A 26484-nucleotide genomic window follows, 5' to 3' on the forward strand; every position below is an offset into this window, starting at 1 on the left:
GAATAAATTAACTAAGAAAGAAAGGAGGGAAGGGGGGGAAAAAGATTTCAAACATCATATGCATAATCACACAGCGTGGTACTAATTATATTACTTACATTTGTAGGAATATTAACATTTCCTCTTCCCCAAAATAACAATGGTGTGTCTCCTGAGTGAGGAACCCAGTCCCAGTCACAGTTAAATACTGCTAGAGAAATGCCCTCCCTTATGTAACAACCCCCCTCAACCCCCAAAAAATGTTCGAACAGTCAACAAAAGACTGCTTCAGTACTAAGATTTCACTGACAATGACTCTGAATTCAACCTCTGAGAAGTGCCAATTTTAATTAATAAGGTCACTCTGGGCTTAAGTTCCATTAAAGATTGCCTGTTCTCTTCGGCATGAACCTTTAAAATTAAATCCTTCTCCCTGCTGAAGACAACGCCATGGTAATTTTCTGAGGATGTATGGTTCTCTTTCTTCCCAGAAAACAAACTTTTCCTCATTGTTCACACAGATAACTCAGTTATATTATTGGCACTCCAACTATCTTGAAGAAAGAAGGAGAAACTGAAAGAAGGAAAAGGAGGAGGAGGAAGAGAGGACAGGGCCAACTGGTGAATATGAATATATTCCAATCACAAGACTCAGATTCATCACCAATGACCAACATCACCAGCTTTAACATGCAGTTTAGTCAAGCTGGTGGCAGGAGAGAGAAATTGCAAATACGAGGGAGGTTTGGCAAACTCTTGCTGACTTGAAGAGGGAGGGGCCACCTAAAGGAACACAAGGCAGCACAGAACAAGGACTTCTGCCCCACAACCAAGTACTGGGTAGGAAGACTGCATAATCTCAGAAGGAAGGTGGGGAGGGTGGGTGGATGGGACGTGATCAATCAAAGAACTTGGATGCATTTATGCATATCCTATGGACACTGACAATAGGATAGTGAAGGCCTGGGGTGGGGGGCAGAGGTGGGCTAGAAAAAGTCAATGGGAGGAAAAAAGGAAATACATGTAATACTTTCAACAACAACAAAAATTTTTTTAAAGTACTAGATGGGATAATGGTCTCAGAGAAACAGAACAAATGGCATATCTGAGTCCTAACCCAGGACCTGTGAATAGAACCCTATTTGGAGAAAAGGTCTTTTGCATGTTGTTAAGGATCCCATGATAAGATCATCCTGGATTTAGGTAGACCTCAAATATAATGACAGATATCCTAATAAGAGAAAGGCAGAGGCAATGTGAGACAGACATACAGAGGAGAAGGTCAAGTGAGGACTGAGGCAGCAACTGGGGTGACGCTGCCATAAACCAAGGATGGCGGGCAGCACCCGAAGCCAGGAGAGAGGCGCAGATTCCAGGTCAGACTCTCCAGAAGTAACCAACTCTGCTGACACCTTGATGCCAGACTTCTGGTCTCCTGAACTGGGAAAGAGTACATTTCTGCTGTTTTAAGCCAGTCTGTTTGGGGTCGTTTCTTACTGCAGCCCTAAGAAACTAATACAAACTGTGAGGAACCATTGTGCCAGCAACCTGAAAAGCAGATGTCTCCCAGGCTTCAGACCGGGACGCGTCCTAGTGGACAGACACCTGGTTTAGGCAGCATGAGCGTGACTTAACAACAGGTGTCGATGGAAGCCACTGAGCGTGTTCACATCGGTGAATACTGACAAGCCAAAGTTAAAATTTCGATGGTGAGCATCCTTTCCTTGGAAATGCCCTTGAGAAGCACTTCAAGATGGTGATCAAAGGAACACCAGAGGTCTGGGAGATGTTAACGGATAGCCCACGGGAAAGAGTGTCTGAAGGCCTCCTAATTTTTAGAAACGCTGAGCTGTGGGAAGTTAAATGTGTGAACTGAGAAACTCACAGGCAGAGGAACAGGAAGCACATAAAATGTCCCCGAAGACACGTGTCCCCAGGCAGGCCAATGAGCAGCGAGGAAGCCTACGGTGAATACAGGCGGCCTCGATGCTTATTCAATTTATATTTAAGTAACATTTTTATTTGCACGACCTACAAACTTCTACGGTTAAAAAAATATATATATGACTAATGTCTGAGATATTTGGCTCTACCCGACAGTACATTCCGTAAAGGCAGTGACTGGGCCTCTCCTGTTCACTATTTTATTCCAGCAACGAGAAATATGCCAGTGAAATAAGACACATTCAATTAGTGTCCATGAATATCAAACGGGCTGGTGGAGAGAGAGAACATTCTCTCCCAAGCTCATGTCACGCAGCTCTCACGTGCAGTCTCTGCTGGAAAGAAGCTGGTCAGCTCGCTGCCAACTCCTCCGCCTCTTCCACCTCCTGGCTTCCCCCGTTCTTTTCTGGGGTGCCCACTCGCTTTCTATCCAATCACAGCCAGGTTTCATAACTCAAATGCCGCCTCCCTATCAATGGTAGTAAAATCCTCTACGTACAAAAGGCACAAATACTTGTAACTTAAGTTCATTTCTTTAGAAAGCAAAGCATGCACACTGGGAAGAGGTAATGGGTCTCTGATGTTAGTTCATAGTTCGGAGAGGCATGCATGGTATTTATGATAGGTACGGTGATGTCAACCTGACCGGGTCGCAGGATACCCAGACGGCGGGTCAGGCGTCACTCCGGGTGTGTCCCCGGGGTGTTTCTGGGGAGGTTAATGCGTGAGTCAGCAGACCGGGGAAGCAGTGGCTCTCCCTAACGAGGGCGGTCCTCACCAGTCACACTGAAGACCTACATAGAGCAATAAGGCTGAGGACGCGGGAACTCCTGCTGCTCCCACTGCCTTCTGTTGGGCCCCTGGTCTTTTGCTGCCTTTGGACTTGAAACCTCAGATCTTCTTGGGTGTCCAGCTTGCCAGCCTTCAGACTGGGACGTACACCAAGGGCTTTTCTGGGTCTCAGGCCTTAGGCTCAGATTGGGACTTCTCAGCCTTCGTAAGCAAGGGAGCCAATTCCATACAATAGAGCACGCGGGCGCGCTCGCGCTCGCGCGCTCTCTCTCTCTCTCTCTCTCTCTCTCTCTCTCTCTCTCTCTTATCTCTCTCTCTCTCTCTCTCTCTCTCTCTCTCTATATATATATATATATATATATATATATACACACACACACACACACACACACACACACACACCCTATTTTTCTAGCGTATAAGACGACCCCCTAATTTTACAGTTAAAACATAGGTTTAGGCCTATATTCGCTGTATAAGACTATCCCCCACTTCAAAGAAAAGACTTACTTTGCCGTCAAGATCTGCAGGTAATTTTTGTGCAATTTTGGTCTTTTGCCCCTGATTTTCGGTTGACTTTTTGTCGTTTCAAAGGTCGTCTTATACGCTGGAAAATACGGGGTGTAGGGGTGTGGGGGTGTGTGTATGCATCCTATTTGTTCTGTTTCTCTGAGAACCATATCTAATATTTAGTTTAACAAGGTATTTATTCTTACCACTGAGTGTTCATTCACATCACACAACAGTTCTGATAAGCACCTTGAACACAGGTATTACATGGTCTTTAACAAGATTAAATTGTTATCCTTCCTTAAAATTTTGCCCGAGCTAATAGAACAGACATCCCCTCTCTCCCTGGGACCAGCGCCCAGGAGCCGTTTCCCCGCGAGAAGGAACGTCTCTGAGAGCAAAGCCGCACAGGAGCGGCAGACGGAGATGGAGACACACACGGTTCTCTAGAAAGGAACTCAAACCCCCGAATCCTGCGTTATGTGACGCCAGTGCAAGCCCTGGACTTCTCAGTGAGTAAATAATTACTTTCCCAGTTGGAGTCCAGTGTTATTATTTGCAAACAAAACACTCTGAACTAATACAACACTCTCCTGTAAAAAAAAACAAAAAACTGGGGGGCCATGAAAAGCCTGTTGCCTTGGCTTTATCCAAAGAATTAAGGGGGAAAAAAAATGTTAACAAAATTAAAAGTACTGACAGTAGTATACCTACAGGAGTCCCCCCTTTATCCACAGTTTCACTTTCTGCGGTTCCAGTCATCTGCAGCTGAAAATATTAAATAAAAAATTCCGAAAGCAATACTGAAGTGTTCATTTGTGTGCCGTTCTGAGAAGCATAACGAATTCTTGCACCATCCTGCCCGAGATAGGAATCCCCTTTGTCCTGAGCTTCCCCTCCGTGCAGTCTCCCCACCTGTCAGTCACTCAGTGGCCACCTCTGTCATCAGGCTGGCTGTCACAGTATGGCAGTGCCTGTGCTAAGAAAGCCTTATTTTACTAACGATGGCCCCACAGCGCAGGAGATGCTGGCAACGGGGATATGGCACAGAGAAACCACAAAGCGTTTCCTTTAAGTGTACAAAGGTCAAAGTTCTCAACTGAGTCAGGAAAGAAAAAAAAAACATCATTTGATGTGGTTGCTAAGAGCTATGGTAACAACAAATCTTCTATCCATGAAATTGGAAGAGAGAACCAGAAATCCGTGCCTGTTTTTGCAGTCGCACCTCCAACTGCAAACGTTACAGCCACAGGGGCGGTAAGTGGTTAGTGAAAAGGGAAAAGGTGCAGGCCGGCGTGGCCCAGTGGTTGAGCGTCGACCTGCGAACCAGAAGGTCATGGTTCACTTCGTAGTCAGAGCACGTGCCCGGGTTGTAGGTTTGATCCCCATTGGCAGCCCATTGAGGAGTCTCTCTCATCATTATATTTCTCTCTCACACTCTCCCTTCCTCTCAGAAATAAATTTTTTTAAAGCTTTAAAAAAAAAAAAAAAAAAGAGGGAAAATTTGGGGGGTGGAAAACACACATAGAAAACATGTTCCGATGGATGGCGACAATTTGCACCAGAAAGTATTGAGCCTGTATCAGCCAGGGATCCCAGAGATGAATGACACCCGCCAGTTACTGCACTGAAGGGTGGATGTACAGACCCAGGAGCATGCTGGGCCTGAGAAATATAAAAGCTGCCAGAGAGGCTGCGTCTGCCAAGGAGGAAGCTGCAGCCGCGTTTCTGACAGAGCTGAAGGACGGGTTGGGGTTTTAGGGCTATCCTCAGTCTCAGGCATCTCCCAGGGCCTTGGAACATATCTATCCCCTGCAGATAAGGGGCTACAACATTTTCCAAATGGAAGCAGATGCCACAGAGTTCCTATAAACTAGAAACTTCATAATTGTAAGCCATTATATTTATATGCTCACTACAGAAGCCTAGTTGTCCATTATTAGCGATTCTAAACTTACAATTACCAAGATTTTATCTTCAAAAATCAAACTTCTTGCCAAGGCTTCCAGTTTTCCAGAGTTAAAGGAATACATTATCTTTCATTTTTTTAAAAACATTTACATAACACTGATTGAGCCACTCTCTGTATCTGCCAGGCAAGCAGTCAGCATTATACATTTATCGGCTCCTCATTTCTGTGAAGTATAATATGTACTATTGCTATTATGGTACCATTACAATCTGCATAGGAGAGATTCTAATAATGGACCTAATAATACCGTTTCCCCCAAAATAAGACAGTGTCTTATATTAATTTTTGCTCCCAAAGATGCGCTAGGTCTTATTTTCAGGGGATGTCTTATTTTCGGGGAAACATTTGTCAAGAGGGTACTATTTCCCACACTGAGTTAGGTACTATTATCCCATTCTATAGATGAGGAAACTGAGGCTTAGAAAATGAAATGCAGAGCAAGACCTGCCCTTCACATCAGAATCTATCTACAGCTTTGCAAATACCCCACAACACATCCCAGTGGATCCCATACAGTGGATCCAAAGTGCATTTCAAGTTGCTTAGTTAAACCTGAAGTCATCTAATATCACTCTTGTTCCTGAATTGTCACGTGGCTCACATCTGTATTTTCCTCTTTAATTCCTCATCTCTAGAAAAGGTGAGGGTGCACCTTTTCTATTGAAAGAAAGACATATTCATTCCAACTCAAACAAATAAAACAGGAACACTGAATTATAGACTTACCGCTTTTTATTTTACAAACTGCTCCTAAAGTGGGCACACTGCAGATATGAAGAGATTTTACTGCAAATTCACATCCATGTTAACAGCTCTTACTAAACTGCGAAGTCCCATTGGAGGAAACCCCTCCCCACATATGAGGGAACAGCTCAGGTCCTGTGAAACGCTTCCCCAGCAGCTAGTCAGAACACATCTTTTAAAAATCACACTTGGTACAAAAGTCACATTATTAGGCGTCTGTCAGGAAGATGTTTATGATTATGTATAACCAGTTTGTAAGTGTAAGATGGCACCGAAAGCATTAATCCCATGACACAAGGCTCTAAGCTTATATTTACCCACATAAGTACCTGCCGTTCACACACTGTCACACACAACATGCGCCCCTCAATGGCGGAAACACTCTGAAAAATGCATCGTTAGGTGATTCCGTCACTGTGCGCACATCGAAGTGCGCCTACACAGACCTAGGTGGCGTAGCCTGCCACACACCTCAGCCAGGGGACAGCCTGCTGCTCCGGGCTGAAGCCTGTACAGAACGCTGCTGCTCAAAACAACGTGAGGTCAGACCTCTGTGATCACCCTACTGTGTGTTTGCTATGTGAGTGATGGAGTCAAACGGAAAAGATAACTCTTTCTGATGATTCCTACATTACTTGTTCTACCACCCCGTATCTGCAGCTAAACTTAATTTCCATCACAAGAGTTTGGGGGAAGGAAGATTTCCATCTCTGTCATTTCTGAGCAGGGCCCAGGAAAGTCCCAATGTCATCTGCCAGCAGTCTTATCATGTTGACCTTGAATAATAAACCTCACCCCTGTCCCCAGCCATAATCATCTTTAACTCTGCATAATCTCAGAGTCTGTAGAACACAGGAGAACTTCTAAATGGATATTTTTCAACATGGACGGAGATTCTCCTGGGTCCCAGGCAGTGTGACAGTTACTGCCTCTGGTCCTAGCCTCCTTACGGTGAGCACATAAGCACGTGGACATGAATGTGAGGACAGGGAGACCCCAAGGCCAGTGGTGGCCCTCGCCCGGCCGCGGCATCCTGAGTGGCCCACACGCTCTGGGCGAGTGCAGAGCACGGTACTCACTGGGGAAGGAGGACATCTCTAATGAGAGCCAGAAGGTTGCTGTCAGAGTCGATAGGCGCAGCCTCCTTGCCATCTCCACCCTCCTGGTTCACCAGCAAAGACGTGGTTTCTGAGAGCAACCGCAAGCTGAAGAGCCTCCACTCCACTGGAAAAGAACGCCGAGAGCGTGACTCCATGGAGATGGAATGGAACCGATGGAATTCTGGGAGATGTGGTCACTTACCATTCTGGCTTTGAACCAAGGAGACCAAGGGTGGCAGGATATAATCAACAACCTACAAGAAAAGGTATTCGAGACTCAGTTCAGACCTCCGCACACACGGGCTTGATAACAACCACTATCTATGTTTTTTTGTCCACTATGTTTTTCAGTCCGCAGAATCACTAATCAAAGGTGTGAGGAAAAAGGCAACAACTAAATTTACCCTGGATCTAAAGTCTGCATGACATTTATTTATTTATTTATTTATTTATTTATTTATTTTATAAATCTTTATTGTTGAAAGTATTATATATGTCCCCTTTTTTTCTCCCATTGATCCTTTTTTTATATATATATATATCTTATTGATTTTTTACAGAGAGGAGGAGAGAGGGATAGAGAGCTAGAAACGTCGATGACCAGCTGCCTCTTGCATACCCCCTACCGGGGATGTGCCCACAACCAATGTACATGCCCTTGACTGGAATCGATCCTGGGACCTTTCAGTCCGCAGACCGACGCTCTACCACTGAGCCAAACCGGTTTCGGCTAAAGTCTGCATGACATTTAATAAACAACCAAGCTCACGACCAAGCTCAAAGTCCCCAGTCAAAATGACATTACAATCATCAAAACCTTCAGGGTTCATGAAAATAACTTTAGTATTTAATGCAAAATCTGATTGGCATGGGTTGATATTAAGCCATCAAATTAATGTATCTATGAGCTGGTGATCATTACTCAAGTTGAAAATAAACAATGATCAAAATGTTGGAGGAAAAAAGAGATATATAATCTTCATGTTTTGTGAAATACATCAAAGAGCTATGACAAGTTAATCCTGGTTATTTTTATAAATAGATACAGAAGATGTATATCCACTATACAAAACAACTCTATGATTTCCTAGTAATAGCAGACAGAGCACAATCAAATATGGTTTGAAATCTACAAAATAAGCTCCCTCCTCCTCCAAATAAAAATGGACAATGAAGAAAGGACAAATCACACCCATGGTCTAATTTTGAAACCTACTATCTCATTTGATGAACTGTTTTGGCAACAACCAAAATCCCTGCCTACACTGATAAAAAGGCAGGAGAAACTATTCACAGCCCAACACCACCACCTGGCTGCCCAAACCAATGAAACGATGCCCCACACAAGCAAAGCTCACCACACCTTGCCAACCACTTCAGCAGGGCTCCCCCTATACAATAACACAGGGTGGTAACTGACAGGGCTAAGGGCTTTATTTAAGAAGGAATTCTTACGGAGACCCAAGGACAGGAGGAGAGACAAGAACTAGACCTCTGAAGGGATATCAGCCTCTGAAACTAGCAGCTACAGCAAACAGTAAACACAGCCTGCTGAGGAGAGCCAGCCAGACAAACATAAAATCTCACACTAACGGCTCATTCATCTCAGTTCATTCCATCTGGTTTGTTTCTGTACTGGTTTAGGTAAAGCAATTCTGTAATCATTGTAGATGTATTAGGATTAAACAATTAAGAAAATAGGCTCATGTTGCTAAAAAACCAGAATTTTTACAAAAGAAGAAGGGACATTCAAATATGGAATGGGGGAAGGCAAGAGAGGATGGAAGGCAAGTGGGGATGGACTAGATTTGAAGACCCTGGTGTGAATACATGATTTCAATATATATACTAATACGTGTATATACATACATGTATATAAGTGTGCATATGAATGGGTTATATGTGTGTGTTCATAGATGTATATACATATATACTTCCCAACTGGTATGTCTCAGAACTCTAAGACGATAAATTTGGAAGGGCCTAGAAGCTAAGACATCTCAGGAAATAGTACCTTAGTTCCCCGAGTATGGTCTCTAATGCCATTTCCCACCAAAGGGAACCAAAAAAGATTGAGTCCAGGGCCAGGCCAGGGTAAGTTACAAGCTGTGTAACAGCCAAAATACCGCGTTGTGGCAGAAAGTACAGACTAGCTCAAAAAATGATGGCCTTTCTCACAAGGACACATGAGCCAACTTGACCAAATCTGCTATACTCTCAGCACCAAAATAAGTGTAGTCATGAAGCCATCGATAAAAACAGGAATCTGTGACAGACAGAATGCTGACGGACAGACGTCCACATCCCTGGAACCAGCTGATTTCTTACCGTACACAGCAAATGGGATTTCACAGATGGGATTAAGAGTTTTGATTTGAGGTGTCCATCCTGGATTACACAGGTGGGCCCAATGTTGGAGGAGGGTCCTTATAAGAAGAGATGTAAAGACGCTGTGCTGCCAGCTTGGAAGATGGAAGGAGGAGCCATGAGCCAAGGAATGGAGGCAGATCCTAGAAGCTCAAATGGCAAGAAAACAGATTTTCCCCTTGGAGCCTCCAAAGGAACACACGGATGCTGACATCTTGATTTCACCCCCAAAGACTAAAAACTTTCAAAAAGGCAGGATCTTTGAAAAAAAAAAAAAAGTAATAATAAAATATATTATGGTTTAGTTTATTGTTTTAAGCTAAATGAATTGAAATATATTTTAGGCCACTTATGTACAATATGTTATTACCAGAATTTTCTAATAAAGAATCACCTTTATTTTTCCCATTGCTATCATAACATATTTTGGAACCCCCATGAATGGAACAAATCAAATGGTTATGGTATTTCTAACTACTCTGTAGGCCACACTGGTAATTTCCAACTCGGAGGCACAAAGTAGTCTAAACTCTGGGAAAATCCAAGTTAAGCACTTGTGCTCAGCGAGAATTAAATGCATGCAACCACTTCCATATAACTGGTATTGATCAGCAGCCTTGAACATGGTTTGTGCTAACATTTCAAACAATGTTATGCTCCTTGGGATGCTGAATCCTCAATTTCATGTATCCCAGTCACGCTCCAGAAGTGGTAATTAGAGGATTTCCCATGAGTTATAGCATTAAGAATTCTTTTACGAAGCCCATAAGTTGCAATGACACCGTTCTTATCATAATACACCCTGTAGTTTCAAGGATTATTATGATAGCATCTCATGATTAGAAAATAAACTATTGAGTGTCTATTTAAATGTAAGTACAGGTATTTGGAACTACTAGATCACAAAAATTATCCATGGGGTTATTGCTCATTAGAGAAAACAATCAATAAGCAACGCTTAAGCAAACACTATCTCAATGGAAGACTGGGGAATCATTACTCAGAAAGTGATCATAACAAACAGGGTTTCTGCTAATAGTAGGTATTATTTGGATTAACTCTCTCACTGAAAACAATTTTAAAATGCCAGATAAAATATAAAAGAACAAAACCTTAGAAATACGAAGATCTGAAAAGACAATGAGGAAACTTTCAGACCAATTTCTGAATGAAACCTTTAACCGGAGAGCTGAGCTGAATTCACTTCTCAGTCTGAGCATTTGTATGCAATTATCTTAGCACCAGGTATTGAGTGCCCTGGAGGCACTTACCAATAGTGCAAACACAGGGCTCTGAGAGGGCCCGCTAGGGCGAGAGATGGAGACCGAGTCCAGTCTTGCTGTATGCGGAGTTCTGTGAGTCTCCTACCTTGGGCCGGGCACCGCAGAGCGGGGATTACACTCTCACAGTAAGGGGAACCAGAACCAGGGACCACCCCTCCACACATGCTCCCAGGCCAGGGAAATGCTGAGAAGGCTGCCCTATTGGAAGTTAGATCTCAGACTCCAGTCTCAGGGACTTGCAAATGGGGTGCAAATGACCTTTGTCTAAGGAGCCCTGACTGACAGAGCCCAGGACAAGCATGAAGCTTCTTGGAGGAGGGACGATCCACACACAGCTCCCAGGAAGGCCATGGCCAACAAGCGGTGAATGTAAAGAAAATCTCCAAGAACACAAGACGATTTGTACACAAGCAAGATATGATGGACACCACAGCACCTCACAGTCTCCTGATATTGGAATGATCATAAGTAGTGTAAAACAACTACCTATAACAAATGTGAGTAAATACATCACAGATTAGGAAATATATATAGGGAACAAAAAATTATTAAAAATATAGTAGATTAAAAAAAAAGATAAGCAGAATTTCTAATGATAACAAAACTTCTACACATGAAAAGTAACCAAAATTAAAAACTCAATGGCTATATTTAGTACCACACTGGACATGGAAGACAGAAATAGAATTATCCAAAATATAAACAAAGCTATCCAGAATATAACCCTAAGAGAGAAAATTGATGGAATATATCAAAAACACAGAGAGAAAGTTTAATGTACACATGACCTGAGTAGCTGAAGAAGACAGAGCAAAGGAAAGAGAGAATAAGCAGAGATGATAACTGAGAATTTCCCAGAAATTATAAAAAAGGGCAATCCAAATTCATGGGGCACAGATAATCCTAAGCAGGATAAATAAAAGCAGGTTCACATTTAGCTAAATTGTACTGCATCTACAGAAAACCAGAGGCCCTCCCATCCTCGCCTCCAAAAAAAGTCGTAAAAGAGGACAAGGATCAATGGGGGCAAAAGGGACATTTGTTATACTTTCAACAATAAAGATTTTAAAAAGCCAGGCCAGCATGGCTCAGTGATTGAGCATTGACCAATAAACCTGGAGGCCATGGTTTGATTCCCGATCAAGGCACATGCCTGGGTTGTGGGCTCAGTCCCCAGTAGGGAGCATGCAGGAGGCGGGTGATCAATGATTCTCTCTCATTCATGTTTCTCTCTCTCTCTGCCTCTCCCTTCCTCTCTCTGACATTAAAACAAGGACTTGAACAGAACAAGCACTTCATAACAGAGTGCTCTCAAATGGCCAAGAAACATTTGAAAAACTACTCAGCCTCATTAGCAGTCTTGATCATACAAACATTTAAAACTACGGTGAAATACTGCTAGATACCCAGGCATGAAGTAACAAGAGTTGGGAAGGATGAGGAAATGGCTTTAGAAAAAGTTTAAGTTTAAAAAATTTGGCTCTCAAAAGAAATTTCAATCGTTGCACTGTTGATATTTGGCTCTGTTGACTAGTGAGTTTGCCGACCACTGATCCCATTCCCAAGTATGTACCCTAAAAGTAGTGCATGCTTATGCAGAGCAAAACACATGAACAAGAATATCCATCAATATTTATAAATGCCAAAAACTAGGTAAAACCTAATGTCTATCAAAAGTAAATAAAATGATGACATATGCATATACTCAGATTTCTACCATATGCAGAATTCCCAAGTAAATAAAAAAGCGTATGTTTAAAAGCTGCCAGGACTGACCTTAGAGCAATAGTCCTTCAGTAAAACAGGATACTGTATTATTGCTTCAAAAGCCGACAACGTGATCTTGATAAATTCTTCCGATGCCATCAGTCCTAGAAATATAGGTAACTATTGCAGGTGTTTGTTTACATGTTCAAAATCACAATATCAAAGTACCTCAGTCAAGGATGTAAAATGTTCCTATGATCTACTCACCTATGGCTCCTTCTATGTTAGTTTCTCCTGAGTCTATCAACTTAATATGACTCTGTGAAAAATAAAAATACTAGTGAGTGGGGATTTCAAAATATTATAACTCTGAAATAAAACATAGGTAACAATTTTCCCCCAAACCACCTACCTTCTTAATGAAACAACTCATGGAAGGCATTAAATACTATACACAAATTATAAACTCCATAATCATCGTTTTAAAATATGATCATCTGAAACAGCATATATACATTATTAGCTGTCATCATTTTTAAAGATCCCAATCACCATCGATGAGACTTAATGTTGGAATAAATTCAATAGCAAGATAAGTCCAGATAGGACAACCTGCAAGAGTGAAGGTAATCCAACTGATCTATAACCATTCCTCATAGCAACCACACTCACTCACCAGTAGAGATGTCTTTTGATTTAAAACTACCAAATGTCCATGGTTTACTAAGAAAGATAAGACTGAACTGTGTTTAGGCTATGATCTTTCCTGTATAATTTTAAAAGAATCCAGAGATAAAGCACAAATATAGATGTGAATAAAAAGGAATCCGCTGGCAGAGGATTGGGTAGCATGTTTTCACTTTTCATTTTCTGCCTTTCTGCACATGGAATTTTCTAACCATGCATGTGTGTTAATTTTGTCTTTCTAAATGTCAATCAGAGTACTATGGCTTCTTTTAACTTCTTTTCTTCTTTATACCTATCCTGATTTATTTTATTAAGACCCTACTTAATGTTGATTTACCAATTTTAATGTCTTGATATGTTTCTTCTTCCTTCTTAGTGTGATGGGAATTACTCAGGTGAGAGTGAGGACACAGTAGGAGGCACTGGAGATTCAAGGCGAGAAGGAACTTGTAAAGGGTCACGTAGGTGAGCGTATAGGTACATAAAAACAGGAAAGCGAGCTAGATGCACCAGTCTGCAGAGAGGGTGCACCTGAAATGAGCAGTCATGAATCTGAAGTGAGACAAGCTACCTGCATGGTGTTCTTCTCTAGCTACATTTGCCCCTCAAAGCAGGGGTGGATACATGGAGAACTGAATCAGACCAAGATTAGGCTCTGCCAGAGGAGTACAATGGTGGAAAGGGAGCTACAGGTGAATCCAGGGCAGGGAAGGGAGCTGGAGCTCTATGGAACCCTGAGTTGAACAAAGACCAATGCAGCTGTTGGGGCAAGATGATGAGTGGACAGTGGCAAGACCAATTAAGTCTCAGAGGAATCAAAGGGCTGTTGAAGATGGGGAGCAGAGACATTGAAAATTAGACAGTGTGATGCTGAAAGAAAGTTCATGGGTGTAGGTGCTGTGGAAGGGAAAGACAAGAAGGTAGAGGAGGAACTGAGAGGCTGAGTCTTGGAGGGCCCTCCATAAGGATATCCAATTCTCCAAGAATGGCACCAGGAGCAGCATGGAGAGACTGACAGTGGTCCAAGGAAGATTCTGAGGAATGAGGGGCAATGACCAAGAAATCTGTACATGAAGCCTGTGTCACAGCACAAGGGTAACCAAGCTACTTTCTGATGGAGCAAGCTTCAAAGCTGTGAGGTCTAGTAGAGGAGCTAAAAGGATGGGCTCATTGGGTGAAGGAGTACAAGGCAGAAAATGGCCCCATCTAAAGGGGAAAATGGAAAGCTATGGCTCCAGGGCAGGCGGTGCTATTCAATATCACTCAGTACTACTCCAAGAGGCTAGAAATAAGTTCCTGTAGCAAACTGAGTATATAAATTCAAGGTTTGTAGAAAACAGAGAAAAAACTCATAACAAGAATATTTGTTTGGCAATGAATAATTATATAGTATATTTTTTTCCAAATATAAGATTGCACTCTGCTTCATTTACAGCAACTGAAATAAAAAAAATCAATCAACAAAGCAACATTCACTTAAAATAAGAACGTGCAGAAGGCAGGAAGTATGTCTTTTCTTTGAATAACTATCTCGGTGCCAGGGTAAGTAAAGATTCATGAATGATGGAGTTTATAATTATACTCTTGCATGAGAATCTATCAAAATAATGTTATCATTTCTTTTTCCTCTTTTATTTGAAAATTTCGATTGTGATGTCTTTTTGTAGAAAACTACAGTCAAATCACCACTCAGCCATAATTCTTTTATAAACTAATAAGGCCGGAACTTAAGAACAAACACAACAAAGTTCTCTTCCTCAGCTCATTAATCAAGAGCATCTTCAAAAGGACAAGAGAAACACAGTGAACATTGGGTTAGTACACATCATGAGTTCCTGAACATATTTCCTCAATGTCATCACTTCCTGTTTCCCAGCCCAATTCAATGGAGGCCCAAAAAACTACAGTATTCACCACGGAATTTCCCCATTGCACCTGCACAGATGCTTTACTGCCAACATATCCTTAGGTACGTTATTTTACTGAAGAGGAAAACAAGTATGATGACACACTGCTTCTGTCAATAAGAAGTGAAAACAACCATTATCAGCTGTGTAGCCCTCTTTTGTGTGGAGCTTTTGAAAACTTAATAATGGTTTACAAGTATCCTGCCAATTTTTTCCCCCCAAATACTAGCCTCTTTTAAGTATAAGAAGACCAAAACTTCACTTTACTTGGGGACAGGGGGAGGTTCATGCCTCCATATATAAGAAGTATCCTAAATTTTTCTACCTAAAAAATAAAAGATGTCCACAGATTAAAGAGGCAAACCATATGGTAATGCCAGTATAGAAATGGAAGCTAATGAGAAGCACAATGCCAAAGCCCCCTCCAGCCTGCTCCTTTAGGGCCCTTTTAATGAGGGGAAATCACACCAACGTTGACTGCTGTCTCCACACCCACCTGAGGAAGGCCAACAGCTTCTGCGAAGCTGCTGTAGCAGAAGCCTAGAAAGTTCTTGGCAGCAAGTCGCTGCTACTGGATAGTTATTAAAGGTTGACCAAGTTTGAGTACTTCAAATTAAGGCATATTTTTAAAATATGAAAAAATATAATAGACCTGCCATAGTACATACAGTAGCTACTCAACCAGATAAATCTTGAAAAATACAGAAAATGGTATTTATCTACAGATAGACCAGTAAGGCTTCCCAAACATGATGCTAAGTGTCTACACATGAATGGAACATGCCACAAAGACAGAGACACATTGTGCTCAGGATAGTTGCACAAAGTTGTTCTATGGACCGGGCTACAGACATTTATAGCTGTGCAGCCCAAACAAAGCCTCTCAAACAAGTTTAGGAAACTTCTGTTTAAACAAAATTAAAAAGAATACTCTTAAAGCAGAAAACTCAAGAGGTTTGCTAACCGGCACTATGAATTTCTAAGGGGCTCTGAGAGATGGGAGGAGTTGATTGTGCCTCATGGTATCAGTAGGTCACTATTGCCTTGAATAATATCTCTGGCGTCTTCTGGATAGATTAGAAATCAACTCCTAGAAGCAACATCCAACCTCAATGGCTCATAATAACATGCACAGAACTGTGTGGATAACTGAATCCAGGTCTTTGAGTTACTACTTCTCTCCCTTTTACTAGTATTTCATCAGTGCCAACATACAGCTAAGGGCAGATAACAGATGTGATAAGAGAAATAACAAAAGAATTCTGGGAATGGCCCAGATTTTATCTAGGAAAATATCCTGAAGAGACCTAAACTCCCTCTACTTGAGTGACATTATAAGGAAAAAAAACTGATAAAAATTTTCCAATATTATAATTATCTTTGAGCCAAGTAAGTTATTTTCTTTTTCTTTTAAATTTCTTTATTGATTAAGGTATTACATATATGTCCTTATTCCCCCACCTCCATTCATTTCCCCACCCCCCTGTTGTCTGTGTCCATTGATTAGACTTATATGCATGCATATAAGGTAAAGGGGAGAGATCAACCAAAGGACTTATATGCATGCATATAAGTCCTTTGGTTGATCTCTCCCCTTTACCCCCACTGTCCCCTACCTTCCCAGAGGTTTGACGTTCTAATTGATGTTTTTCTTTTTTTCTTTTTTAAAATATATTTTTATTGATTTCAGAGAGGAAGGGAAACGGGAAGAGACAGAGAAACATCAATGATGAGAGAAAATCATTGATCAGCTGCCTCCTCTATTGGAAATCGATCGAGCCCACAACCTGGGCATGTGCCCTTGACCAGAATCGAACCAGGGACCCTTCAGTCTGCAGACCGATGATGCTCTATCCACTGAGCCAAACCAGGTAGGGCCAAGTAAGTTATTTTCCATTCCTTAAAAGGGCCTCCATGAAGAAGCCCCTACAGAATAAACCCTCCCTCACAGAGTACACCCACATCTGGGAGAAGGTTAGGAGACCTTTCCTCATTGTGTCTCCTCCCTTGTTTCTGAATCACATGGAGATGAGTTCTCCCCTAAAACACATGTAATTCCTAAAGGCCCATGAAGACCTTTATGTTGGAGATACTTGGTAGTTCTCTGAAAACTAAAGTGTACTTAGTGACTGTAGGCAGAGAAAAAAAATAAATGAATGAACACGGATAGTTATACCTGTCCCAAACAAACACTGCGCCAAAATCCTCCAAGGTGGGCTCCACAAGCAAAATTACTATTTTCACCCATTGATATGGAGTGCAATGGGATTATAAATACAGAGTTATAGTCAGGCTACAATGATACCCATATTGTACATAGAAGCAGACTGAAGAGCAAATTAAAGAAGGTGGTAAACAAATTTCTAATAATTTGCAAACTTATGAGTGTTGAACAAAAATTATGTACTTTATAGAATTTGGATTCTAGGCGCTAAGGTGATAAAGATTTGAAACTGAGCACAAAAGGACCCCACTGCATTACCTACACACACTTCTCACTAAAAGTCAGTGACCTGCACTCAACATCTGTACTTCAAAACATCATTCTTCACCCCATGATGGACCTTCTAGAAAGCTATATTCCCACTTGTGGATGACTATCCTTTTTTTATTAAAAAATAAATAAAAATAACCTTGAGATGTTTGCTTAACAGATAACTCTGCAGCATTTTGAAAAATCTCAGCTCACTGTTCATTATAAACATCAAAGCAAAAATGGAGGAGCTGCGTGACAAATGCTTAGCTTTCCCTCTGAAAAGCTCTCCATTTTATGGAGGACACACACTGCAACTCTGCCAGGCAAGGGCAAAAGATAACATAATTCACGGGCCACAATCTGAATACAAACAGTATTTTTTGTGAGCAAAAACTGGAATGAAAGATAGCACACTGATTTGTTTTTCATTGCTACCCATCTCATCAAAATTAAAGAAAAAGTTAGATTAAGCTATACTTAGAGAAATGCCATCATAAAAAGTGACAGCGCGTGATTGGGCAAGGCAAGCCAATGTAAATAACAACGACAATATATCCTCACATTCCCTTTTCACCAGTTTTATTAGTTAACATTTCCCCATAATGTGTAATTCCAAAGTGAATAAAAGTGTTTACTATGGACTTACTTCCCCTACTTGGCACTGTCTGTGAACAACATACATTATCAGGAGAAAAATGTATTTTTCTCCAAATGTCAAATTTTATTACAGTCAACAGATAAAAACAGAAAAAGGTTGCTTCCCTGGAGACAAATAAATACCATGAGAATCGTTAAATTATCTCATTCTGACACCAAATTCCACCACCAGTAGAGACAGCCACATTTTTATCAGGGACATGAAAAATTCAGTGTTACTCACAAGAATGGTTCCATAACTGAAAAGGAACTCTTCCGTTACAACTCGAGGTCGAAATACCTGTGTGGTGAGAGTTTCCACAGATTAGATCCTGAAAGTCATGTACAGAGGGGAAATAAATGAACATGTTTTGTCTGAGTTGGCGTTCAGTTTACAAAGAAGGTGAGTCACAGCTCCAGTTTACAAAGAAGGTGAGTCACAGCCCCGCCAGTGTGGCTCAGTAGTTAAAAGTCGACCCATGAACCAAGAGGTTGCTGGTTCGATTTCCCATCAGGGCACATGCCAGGGTTGTGGGCTCAATCCCCAGTAGGGGGCATATGGGAGGCAGCCGATCAATGATTTTATCTCATTGATGTTTCTCTCTCTCTCTCCCTCTCCCTTTCTCTCTCTCTAAAAAACAAAAAATAAATAAAAACACATTTTCTTAAAAAAGAAGGGAGTCAAGGTCATATTATTTTTCTCTGGATAAGATCATACCTGGGAGGTGACGAGGTGAAGCACCACAGGCATCAGGGGGAGACACAGCTTCAGCTGCTTCGCCTGAACAGTTGACGGGTGTTTACGACCGGACACATTAGCCAGGGCGGCGAGAATGTCACCTGCAGCGGTGAAGATCACAGATACTCAGGGACCACCGGTCATGGCTGGAAAACTAATAAGATTGCTGAGGGAATGAACCTCTACAGTAAATGAAGTGGACAGAAGCTGAGATATTACTTACAAATACTGGGACTGTAGCAGAAAGCTGTGGCTTCTAAATCTCTCACCTAAAAGTCTGAGTTTATAAATAGCATGGTAGAGTGGGGGTTTGAGAAATAATTTTCCTTCTTTTGTGTGTGTGTGTGTTTTCCAAATTTTAAGCATAAGCGCCTATTACTCTGGTAAACAGAAAAAAAATGTTAAAGATGATAAGTGAATAGATTATAGATCACAATTTCTAATAATAGATGGAAATAAAACCAGATCAATTCATAAAACTTCTCATTGGATGATCAGTCCAATAATAAATAAAACTTGTATTGTGGACATTTGAACCTAATCAGCATATCTTAAACAGAGAGAGTCTAGTAGAAAGAAACTAGACTCACAAAGCCTTCAGACTGAAGACTAAACAAAGGTTACAATCCAAAATAAATTTTGAAATGCTCTATTTTCAGTTATTAACAGACAAAAAAAAATATCCCAGCCCTAACCGGTTTGGCTCAGTGGATAGAGCGTCAGCCTGTGGACTGAAGGGTCCCAGGTTCGATCCTGGTCAAGGGCATGTACCTTGGTTGCAGGCACATCCCCAGGGGGGAATGTGCAAGAGGCAGCTGAATTGATGTTTTTCTCTCATTGATGTTTCTAACTTTCTATACCTCTCCCTTCCTCTCTGTAAAAAATCAATATTTTTAAAAATATAAAAAATCTACCAAAGTATCAGTAAGAAGCAAAGAGGCATATCATTCAGCCATGAAGATATTTCCATTACTCTGACTTCATATCATGAATTTCAGAGTCTATTTACCAAAATGGGTGGGATCAATTTAGCAATAAACATTCCTGGTTTCACGCTACATCTGCTGCAAAAGCATGAAATGGGATTTAAACTAAATGTAAACCTCCCTTAGATTTTAATTTCTGCAAATAACAATGAAACAAGGGATTAGCTGTAAAAAACATCTTTTGCAAATCAGTGTTAGATATTTTTTAATTTTTCAAGCTATAGAAAATTTTAAATTTTAATACTGAAAGCCTTTAATATCAAATGTTAATGTGTATGCACTCCTAAGTACTTTGAACAATAAGTAAATCTGCGGTTCTCATCTAAAAGAGTAAGTTTTGTAAGCAGAGAGAAATTTGAGCGAGACTATCCAAAATAAGAGCATCAGTCCAATTTTGAGCAATTGAAATGCTTTCCTTTTACTTATTTTTCAAAACCACCCATTTACCATAGATGACACCCCAACATAACCTTCAGCGGGCTCCTGCCTCAGTCACCTCACTGATGCAAAATAACTAGGAAAACAGATGCTGAAACTACACATTCAAGGCAGAGTGTCGCTCACTCGCCTGCAATGACACACCAGCCAGAATAAAAAGGGGGCGACGCCGAAAAGCCAGGTCCCAGCAAGGGGCCTGCGGGTGAGACTGCGGCTTACCCAGGAGGCGCGGCACTTCCTGCACCATGTGGCGGATGAGGAGGTCCAGGCATCTGGACAGGTACTCATTGCCGCTCTGCTGCCGCTCCTTGCCCGGAGAGGTCTTCCTGCTGTCTCTCTCTATGTACATCACCAGTCTGCAAACAGAGGTGCGACAGGTCACCGCTCAGGATAAGAGAGCTGATGGCATCTGTCTGAAGATGCCGCCATGGCACTGTCTCCAGGGGGCGGGCAGAGCCCGCCATGTTGGCATTCAGATTGGTAGCAACACGTCAGGCACAGCCCATTTGGCCTCAGAAAAGCCTCACATTTACGCAGAAAGAAAGGCAACTGGTATCTCTGCCAGTGTATGACAACACAGGGCCCTGATGACATCATCTGCCCTTGGCCCATGGAATAAAAACAAAAACGCATTCCCCAGATGCTAGTGAAAGGCAAGCAAAGGCATCTGGACAGAAGACGGTTCTTAGAGCTTCAAAGATTCAAAGTAGAACCGCAAGTTGCCTGCACTTTGTCATCAGTATTCAATGTATGCAATTTGCTTGGAACCTCGGGCCAACTGCATGAATTCCAATTCCTTTAGTAAATCGTGTACATAAAACCAAAGAAAGAATTTCGTTCCATCACCAGGTTTCACGTGTCCTTTTGTCCAGTAATCTTATGATTTCTGCCTTTTAATAAACTTATTTCTTCTTCAAACCACTGGCATCCCTTTAATATCAATTTCTGAACCAGCTGTGTCCACCCCATCATATTGGACTATCACTCTAGAGATACTTGGGCTGCTGTTTACAAGTGTTAGGCCCATATCCATCCCCTTTGCTGGACCCACCAGTCATCTTCCCCCCCTCAGCACTCTAAAGGCACAGAGCCCGCTGACTGCATCAGGCCGAGGCCCCTGTGCAGCGGCTCCCTTGCTGGCCTCTCTGGCCATCATCCATCTCCCAGCTCTGTTCTCGCACTCATCCCAGCCAACTGCTACTTCTCAGGGAGAATTTCCAAGCAGCTCCCACTGCCAGATGCAAAGAGGTGGTTCACACGTAATAAATACACGCGAAGGGGACTGAAATCTCAACCCTTGGAATCTTTGTGGCTCTCTCAGCAGATTTTTTCATGGTTTTGCTTTATGTGTGAACACATGGGGATAAAACAAAATCAAAAATCTTAAGTGCCATGGAAGCCGGTGAGCATCCTCTGTTCTAGTTGTAGATGACAGCCCCAGCCACACTCTAACGAATATATGACATTAGTCAAATGCAGAGAAAATGTGCCTAAGTCAGCAGAATCTGACCACAAATCTTCTTGATTAATGAGTAAACCAAAGCAATAGGACTCCACTATTTCATAAGTGAAATCCAAATTTTGCAGAGTATAAAAAAGTAAATTCTCACTTGTCCATAGTCATATTTTTCTCTGAAATTTAAATGATCTATGACAACATTTAATAACGTGCAGCTTAATTACTGTAGTTTAAAACATCTTTAAGGCAAAAGCTACTTGAATAGTTTTCAGTTACTAGTACAGGCTGTTACCACGTAAGGAAATATCCATGGATTCTGCTGGGAGAAATAAAAGACTGATGGGATCCATAACAATATGAAACGAACTCTAGAATGATGCTCCATTTCCTCCTTCTGGGATGCTCTCCCCAATGCCTTCCCATTACAGAATGTGTTTACACAAGCTATAGAATAAATTCACTTTACTGACAAGGGCACATTAGTTACTAAAAGAATTCGCAGTCTACGAAGGGAATAAAATATGGGAACATTTGAGCATAGTATCCATAAACACTTTACAATTGCTCTACAACTAAACTGCACATGATATTTCTTGATGTCCTAGTATCAAGTTAAAAAGATTAACAATCTGAACAGTAATCCAAGTAGACCACAAATAAATAAGATCCCTTCTTTTTTTTTTTTTTTTTTTTTTTTTCCTCCATTGCCTTTAATAGGATCATTGCTCCCCAGGATTGTGTTTCCCAATCTACTCTCCAACCCCCACCCCCACCCCCATTTTCCTCCAGGATTCATTCCCACTAACTGGACCACAATTTTCTTACTCCTGTCTCTAAAGGAATCCTTATGCTCATTCCACACACATCCACCTGTATGCTTCCCTCCCGCCTTCTAGAATGTCCTCCTGCTGAATCTCCATGCTTCTGTGGCCAAACATGTCATGTCCTATACTTGTTTATCCCTCTAGTACAGTGGTTCTCAACCTTTCAAATGCCCCGACCCTTTAATATAGTTCCTCATGTTGTAGTGACCCCCAACCATAAAATTATTTTTGTTGCTACTTCGTAATTGTAATTTTGCCACTGTTATGAATCATCATGTAAATATCTGTGTTTTCCAATGGTCATAGGCAACCCTGCTAGTGGTTCTCAACCTAGGTTCCAAAAGAAACATATTTTTTTTGGAATTTGCATTGCACAAGGCTTAGCACCACTTAATAACTAACTTATTTACTATCATGGTAATCAACATAAAGGAACTTATTAGTAGCAAAAGAAGTATGGTAACATGCTCCGGCCCATGAAATTCATTCATCTTGCAAGTATCCCTTCAGAAGAGTCTAGCTTGACTGAAAGAAGAAATGGCTTCCTGACAACTCAGTCACAGTGCCAACTGGGAAACACAGTGCAGATTTGGGCTCTATCTTACAACAATGAAGCATATGCTTTGAATCAGCAAGCAAAACATACGCTTTTGTCTCTTCCATAGTCTAAACACAGGTCTGGCAACCCCGGGGTAGAAGTGGGAGTGACCGCCTGTCACTATTACATCTAATAGCCGGCTCCCAGGGTTTATCTTCCTGCCTCCATGACCCTGAGCTCCGCTGGACTGGTTCCCAGGGAGGAAAAGTTCCCACCAGAGGACACAACAGTTCAATCTGGGGGAACGAAGAAGGTTGCTTGCTCTACAGGACAATAGTGAGCATGATTACCAAGAGAAAATCGGATTGCTGCCAAATAGTGCAGCCAGGGACAATCAGAACCCAAAGAAGACTCTTAAGAGCCTCTAAGTTCTTCAACTTTATCTAATAAAGTTAATGAAAATCTGGCAACCAAGATCTTCCAGGTACCTGACATCCTCAGCCAATGCACAAACCTGTAATCAAGGTTATTTATGTCAGTGGACTGCTGGATCAGAGGGATTCCTGATACACACTTGGAAATGCCCTCAAAAAGGTAGTCCCACCAATTGGACATAAGATATTGATAGTTTCTTGTCTTAATTTGATATTACAATGGGTAGAAATAATATTTGCTTATTTCAATTCGCATTTCTTTGAGTATTAAGGAGGCTGAATATCTGTTCACCATCTTTATAAATCTCTTTACAATGCATAGATTGTTATATATAATGAAAAAAAAAAAGTACAGATTTTGAAAGCAAGAATTTTTTGATTTATGATTTTGGGGAAATAGAAAAAGTATCTGATCTATATATAGCCTCAAACTCTCAGAATTTCCTTTTATGGTTTCTTTCATTATGGTTTCTACTCAGAAAAGCTGTCCTTACCCATATTTAAACATATTTTTTCTTCCAGCTGTTTATAGTTTCTTTTGGTACATAATTCTTTAATCCATCTGGAATTGACTTTTGTATGGTGTAAGCTGAGAAGATAATTTTTTCCCACACAGTTAACCAATCACATAGGGTAAATATTTTTTTAATTGTTCTTTTAAGATCAAAGCAGTTTTGTTGTGTTTCTCTCCCCCCACCCCCCACCCCCATAACCATTTTAACAGCAATGTTATGGAGGGTGCAAAACCTCTTGGAAGACCTGATCCATCAAGAGGCACTGGCATGTCAGGCTCGCAGCAAACCCGTACAATAGATATAAAAGCCTATTCATCCTCTAAAAGGGTTATCATTTCTAGAGACACACAGGACCCTATTTTATCACCCGCCATATTCAGTGTGAGCATGAAGCCATTTGAAGTAATAGGTGGACATTCTGGGGCCATCATATCATTTTTATCCGATTCTGACAGCTCCATTTCACTGCCGCCATGCTAGAAAGACGTGAAAGCTGACATCATAAAAAATGTGCTGAAATTTAATCCATAAAAGGCCAACAGTGACAATGGTAAGCAGGAAAAATATCTACAAAGGTTATCGTGGGCTCCTGACGTGAGCTTTTGGGTCTCAGGCACACGGCAGCACATGGTAAGCTCAGAACTCCAGCAGTAAGTGGAGTTTCAGGAGACAAGTAAGGAAGGGAGACTTTTTTCCATATAAATTCATCAAAGACACTTTTAACATCTCTCTGGCCTGAGTCTGCCTCTCTTTTCCATAATTTTATATTCAACCTAGCATTTTATAAAATTGCACACTAACCAATACGTGGGCTGCCGAGCACAAAGGAACAAATAGAAACCAACTTTGCATAGTCTGTACTGGCTGCCTGTGTGTCTGGGAGTAATTTTATTACTGAATTTAATCTACAAAGTCTAAAAAATGTGAGCTTTGACTGCCTTAGGGGTTCCCCTTCAAAACTGACTGGCAATTTTGCTAATTGCTAATATTTATTTTAGTTTTAAGGAGTTTGTTGCTTCATTAAATATTTTTCTTAATTATAGGAGTGAAATGTACTTATTGTAATAAGGCTGAAAATGAATTAAGATACATAATATCCCTATCCCATCCTCCTCAGATAATCTGCATGTATATCTCTCCATGCAGGTTTTTAAAAATAAAATTTTATACAAATACACACAAATAGAAGAATTTTGCCATTTTTATTTGTTTTCTAAAAATAACTTCATAATACTATATAATAAAACCCTAGCAACTATAATGGCAAAATGACCAGAACGACTGCTTGATCAGTCATTATGAGGTGCACTGACCACGTCTCAAAAGAAGTATGGTAACATGCTCCAGTCCAGGAAATTCACTCATCTTGCAAGTATCCCTTCAGAAGAGCATAGCTTGACTGAAAGAAGAAATGGCTTCCTGAAACTGTCCCTTTCCCCAGCAGGCAGCCTCCAATCACCGATGGTGAACGGGAGCCAGGGTGGTGGCTCCAATCACCGATGGCGAATGGGAACCAGGGTGGGTGGCGAGGGATGTGGGCGGTGCCAGGCCAAGGCCTCTGCCCTGCCAGTCACCCCCACACAAAGGGCAACCCACAGCGGGGGTGGGGCCGACAAGCAGGCAGCAATGGCCAACCTCTCAGTCCCTTTCCCAGCCATCAGGCTCCCATCGGTGGATGGCAAAGGGGGAACTGGGGTGGGTGGTGATAAGATGGCCCTGATCACAGGCTAGGCCCAGAGACCCCACCCACACACAATTTCATGCGCTGAGCCTCTAGTTAATATACTATAATTGTCCTTCCATTTTTTAAACTTACCTATATATAATGAACATCCCTCCAAGCTAATCAAATGAGACAGTGACTTCTAGTTTAGCTATACCATCATTTGTTGAAGTATTTCAATATCAATGGACATGAATTATATTTCCAGATACTGACCACTAGAAACAATGCTACATTAGATACTATCATGCATATTTCCTAAACAATTCATACCTCTATTTCTAGCAGCTAAATATCAAAGGTAGGCTTGTTAGAACCAAAGTGATGAATACTGTTAATAGTCACAAGTGTTTCTGAGTTACTTTCCCAAAAGTTGGATCTATTCACATTTCCATGAGCCATGTTCAAAAGAGACTTTGGATTTCTAGTTCTGCCTAGTTGGTACAACCCCAATCCTCTCAAGTCCCCATCTTAATAACTAAAAATCCCTGGACATATTATTTTTAAAAGCACGAAATGCCCAGCCCACATGACTCAGTGGTTCAATGTCAACCTATGAACCAATAGGTCACGCTTAGATTCCCAGTCAGGGCACATGCCCAGGCTGTGGGCTTAATCCCCCGTGGGTGGCATGCAGGAGGCAGCCAATCAATGATTCTCTCTCATCATTGATGTTTCTATCTCTTTCTCCCTTTCCTTTCCTCTCTGAAATCATAAAACAACA

The 26484-nt window shown here is 41.4% G+C and overlaps 1 protein-coding gene across 3 annotated transcripts in view; it reads right to left on the reverse strand.

Annotated features, from left to right (window-relative positions):
• The window catches only part of ULK4 (unc-51 like kinase 4), a 215037-nt gene that overhangs the window by 133782 nt on the left and 54771 nt on the right, over positions 1-26484 (reverse strand). For all 3 annotated transcript variants that reach the window (XM_045579448.1, XM_045579447.1, XM_036431957.2), the window contains 7 exons: positions 20487-20623; positions 18823-18944; positions 18349-18405; positions 12666-12717; positions 12468-12562; positions 7244-7295; positions 7021-7165 (listed from right to left, as the gene is read on the reverse strand). In XM_045579448.1, the coding sequence (XP_045435404.1) occupies positions 7021-7165; positions 7244-7295; positions 12468-12562; positions 12666-12717; positions 18349-18405; positions 18823-18944; positions 20487-20623 (660 nt within the window). The remainder of the gene's footprint in view (positions 1-7020; positions 7166-7243; positions 7296-12467; positions 12563-12665; positions 12718-18348; positions 18406-18822; positions 18945-20486; positions 20624-26484) is intronic.

This window comes from Pipistrellus kuhlii, unplaced genomic scaffold (genome assembly GCF_014108245.1).
Source record: "Pipistrellus kuhlii isolate mPipKuh1 unplaced genomic scaffold, mPipKuh1.p scaffold_m20_p_11, whole genome shotgun sequence".
NCBI classification, from domain to species: Eukaryota; Metazoa; Chordata; class Mammalia; order Chiroptera; family Vespertilionidae; genus Pipistrellus; species Pipistrellus kuhlii.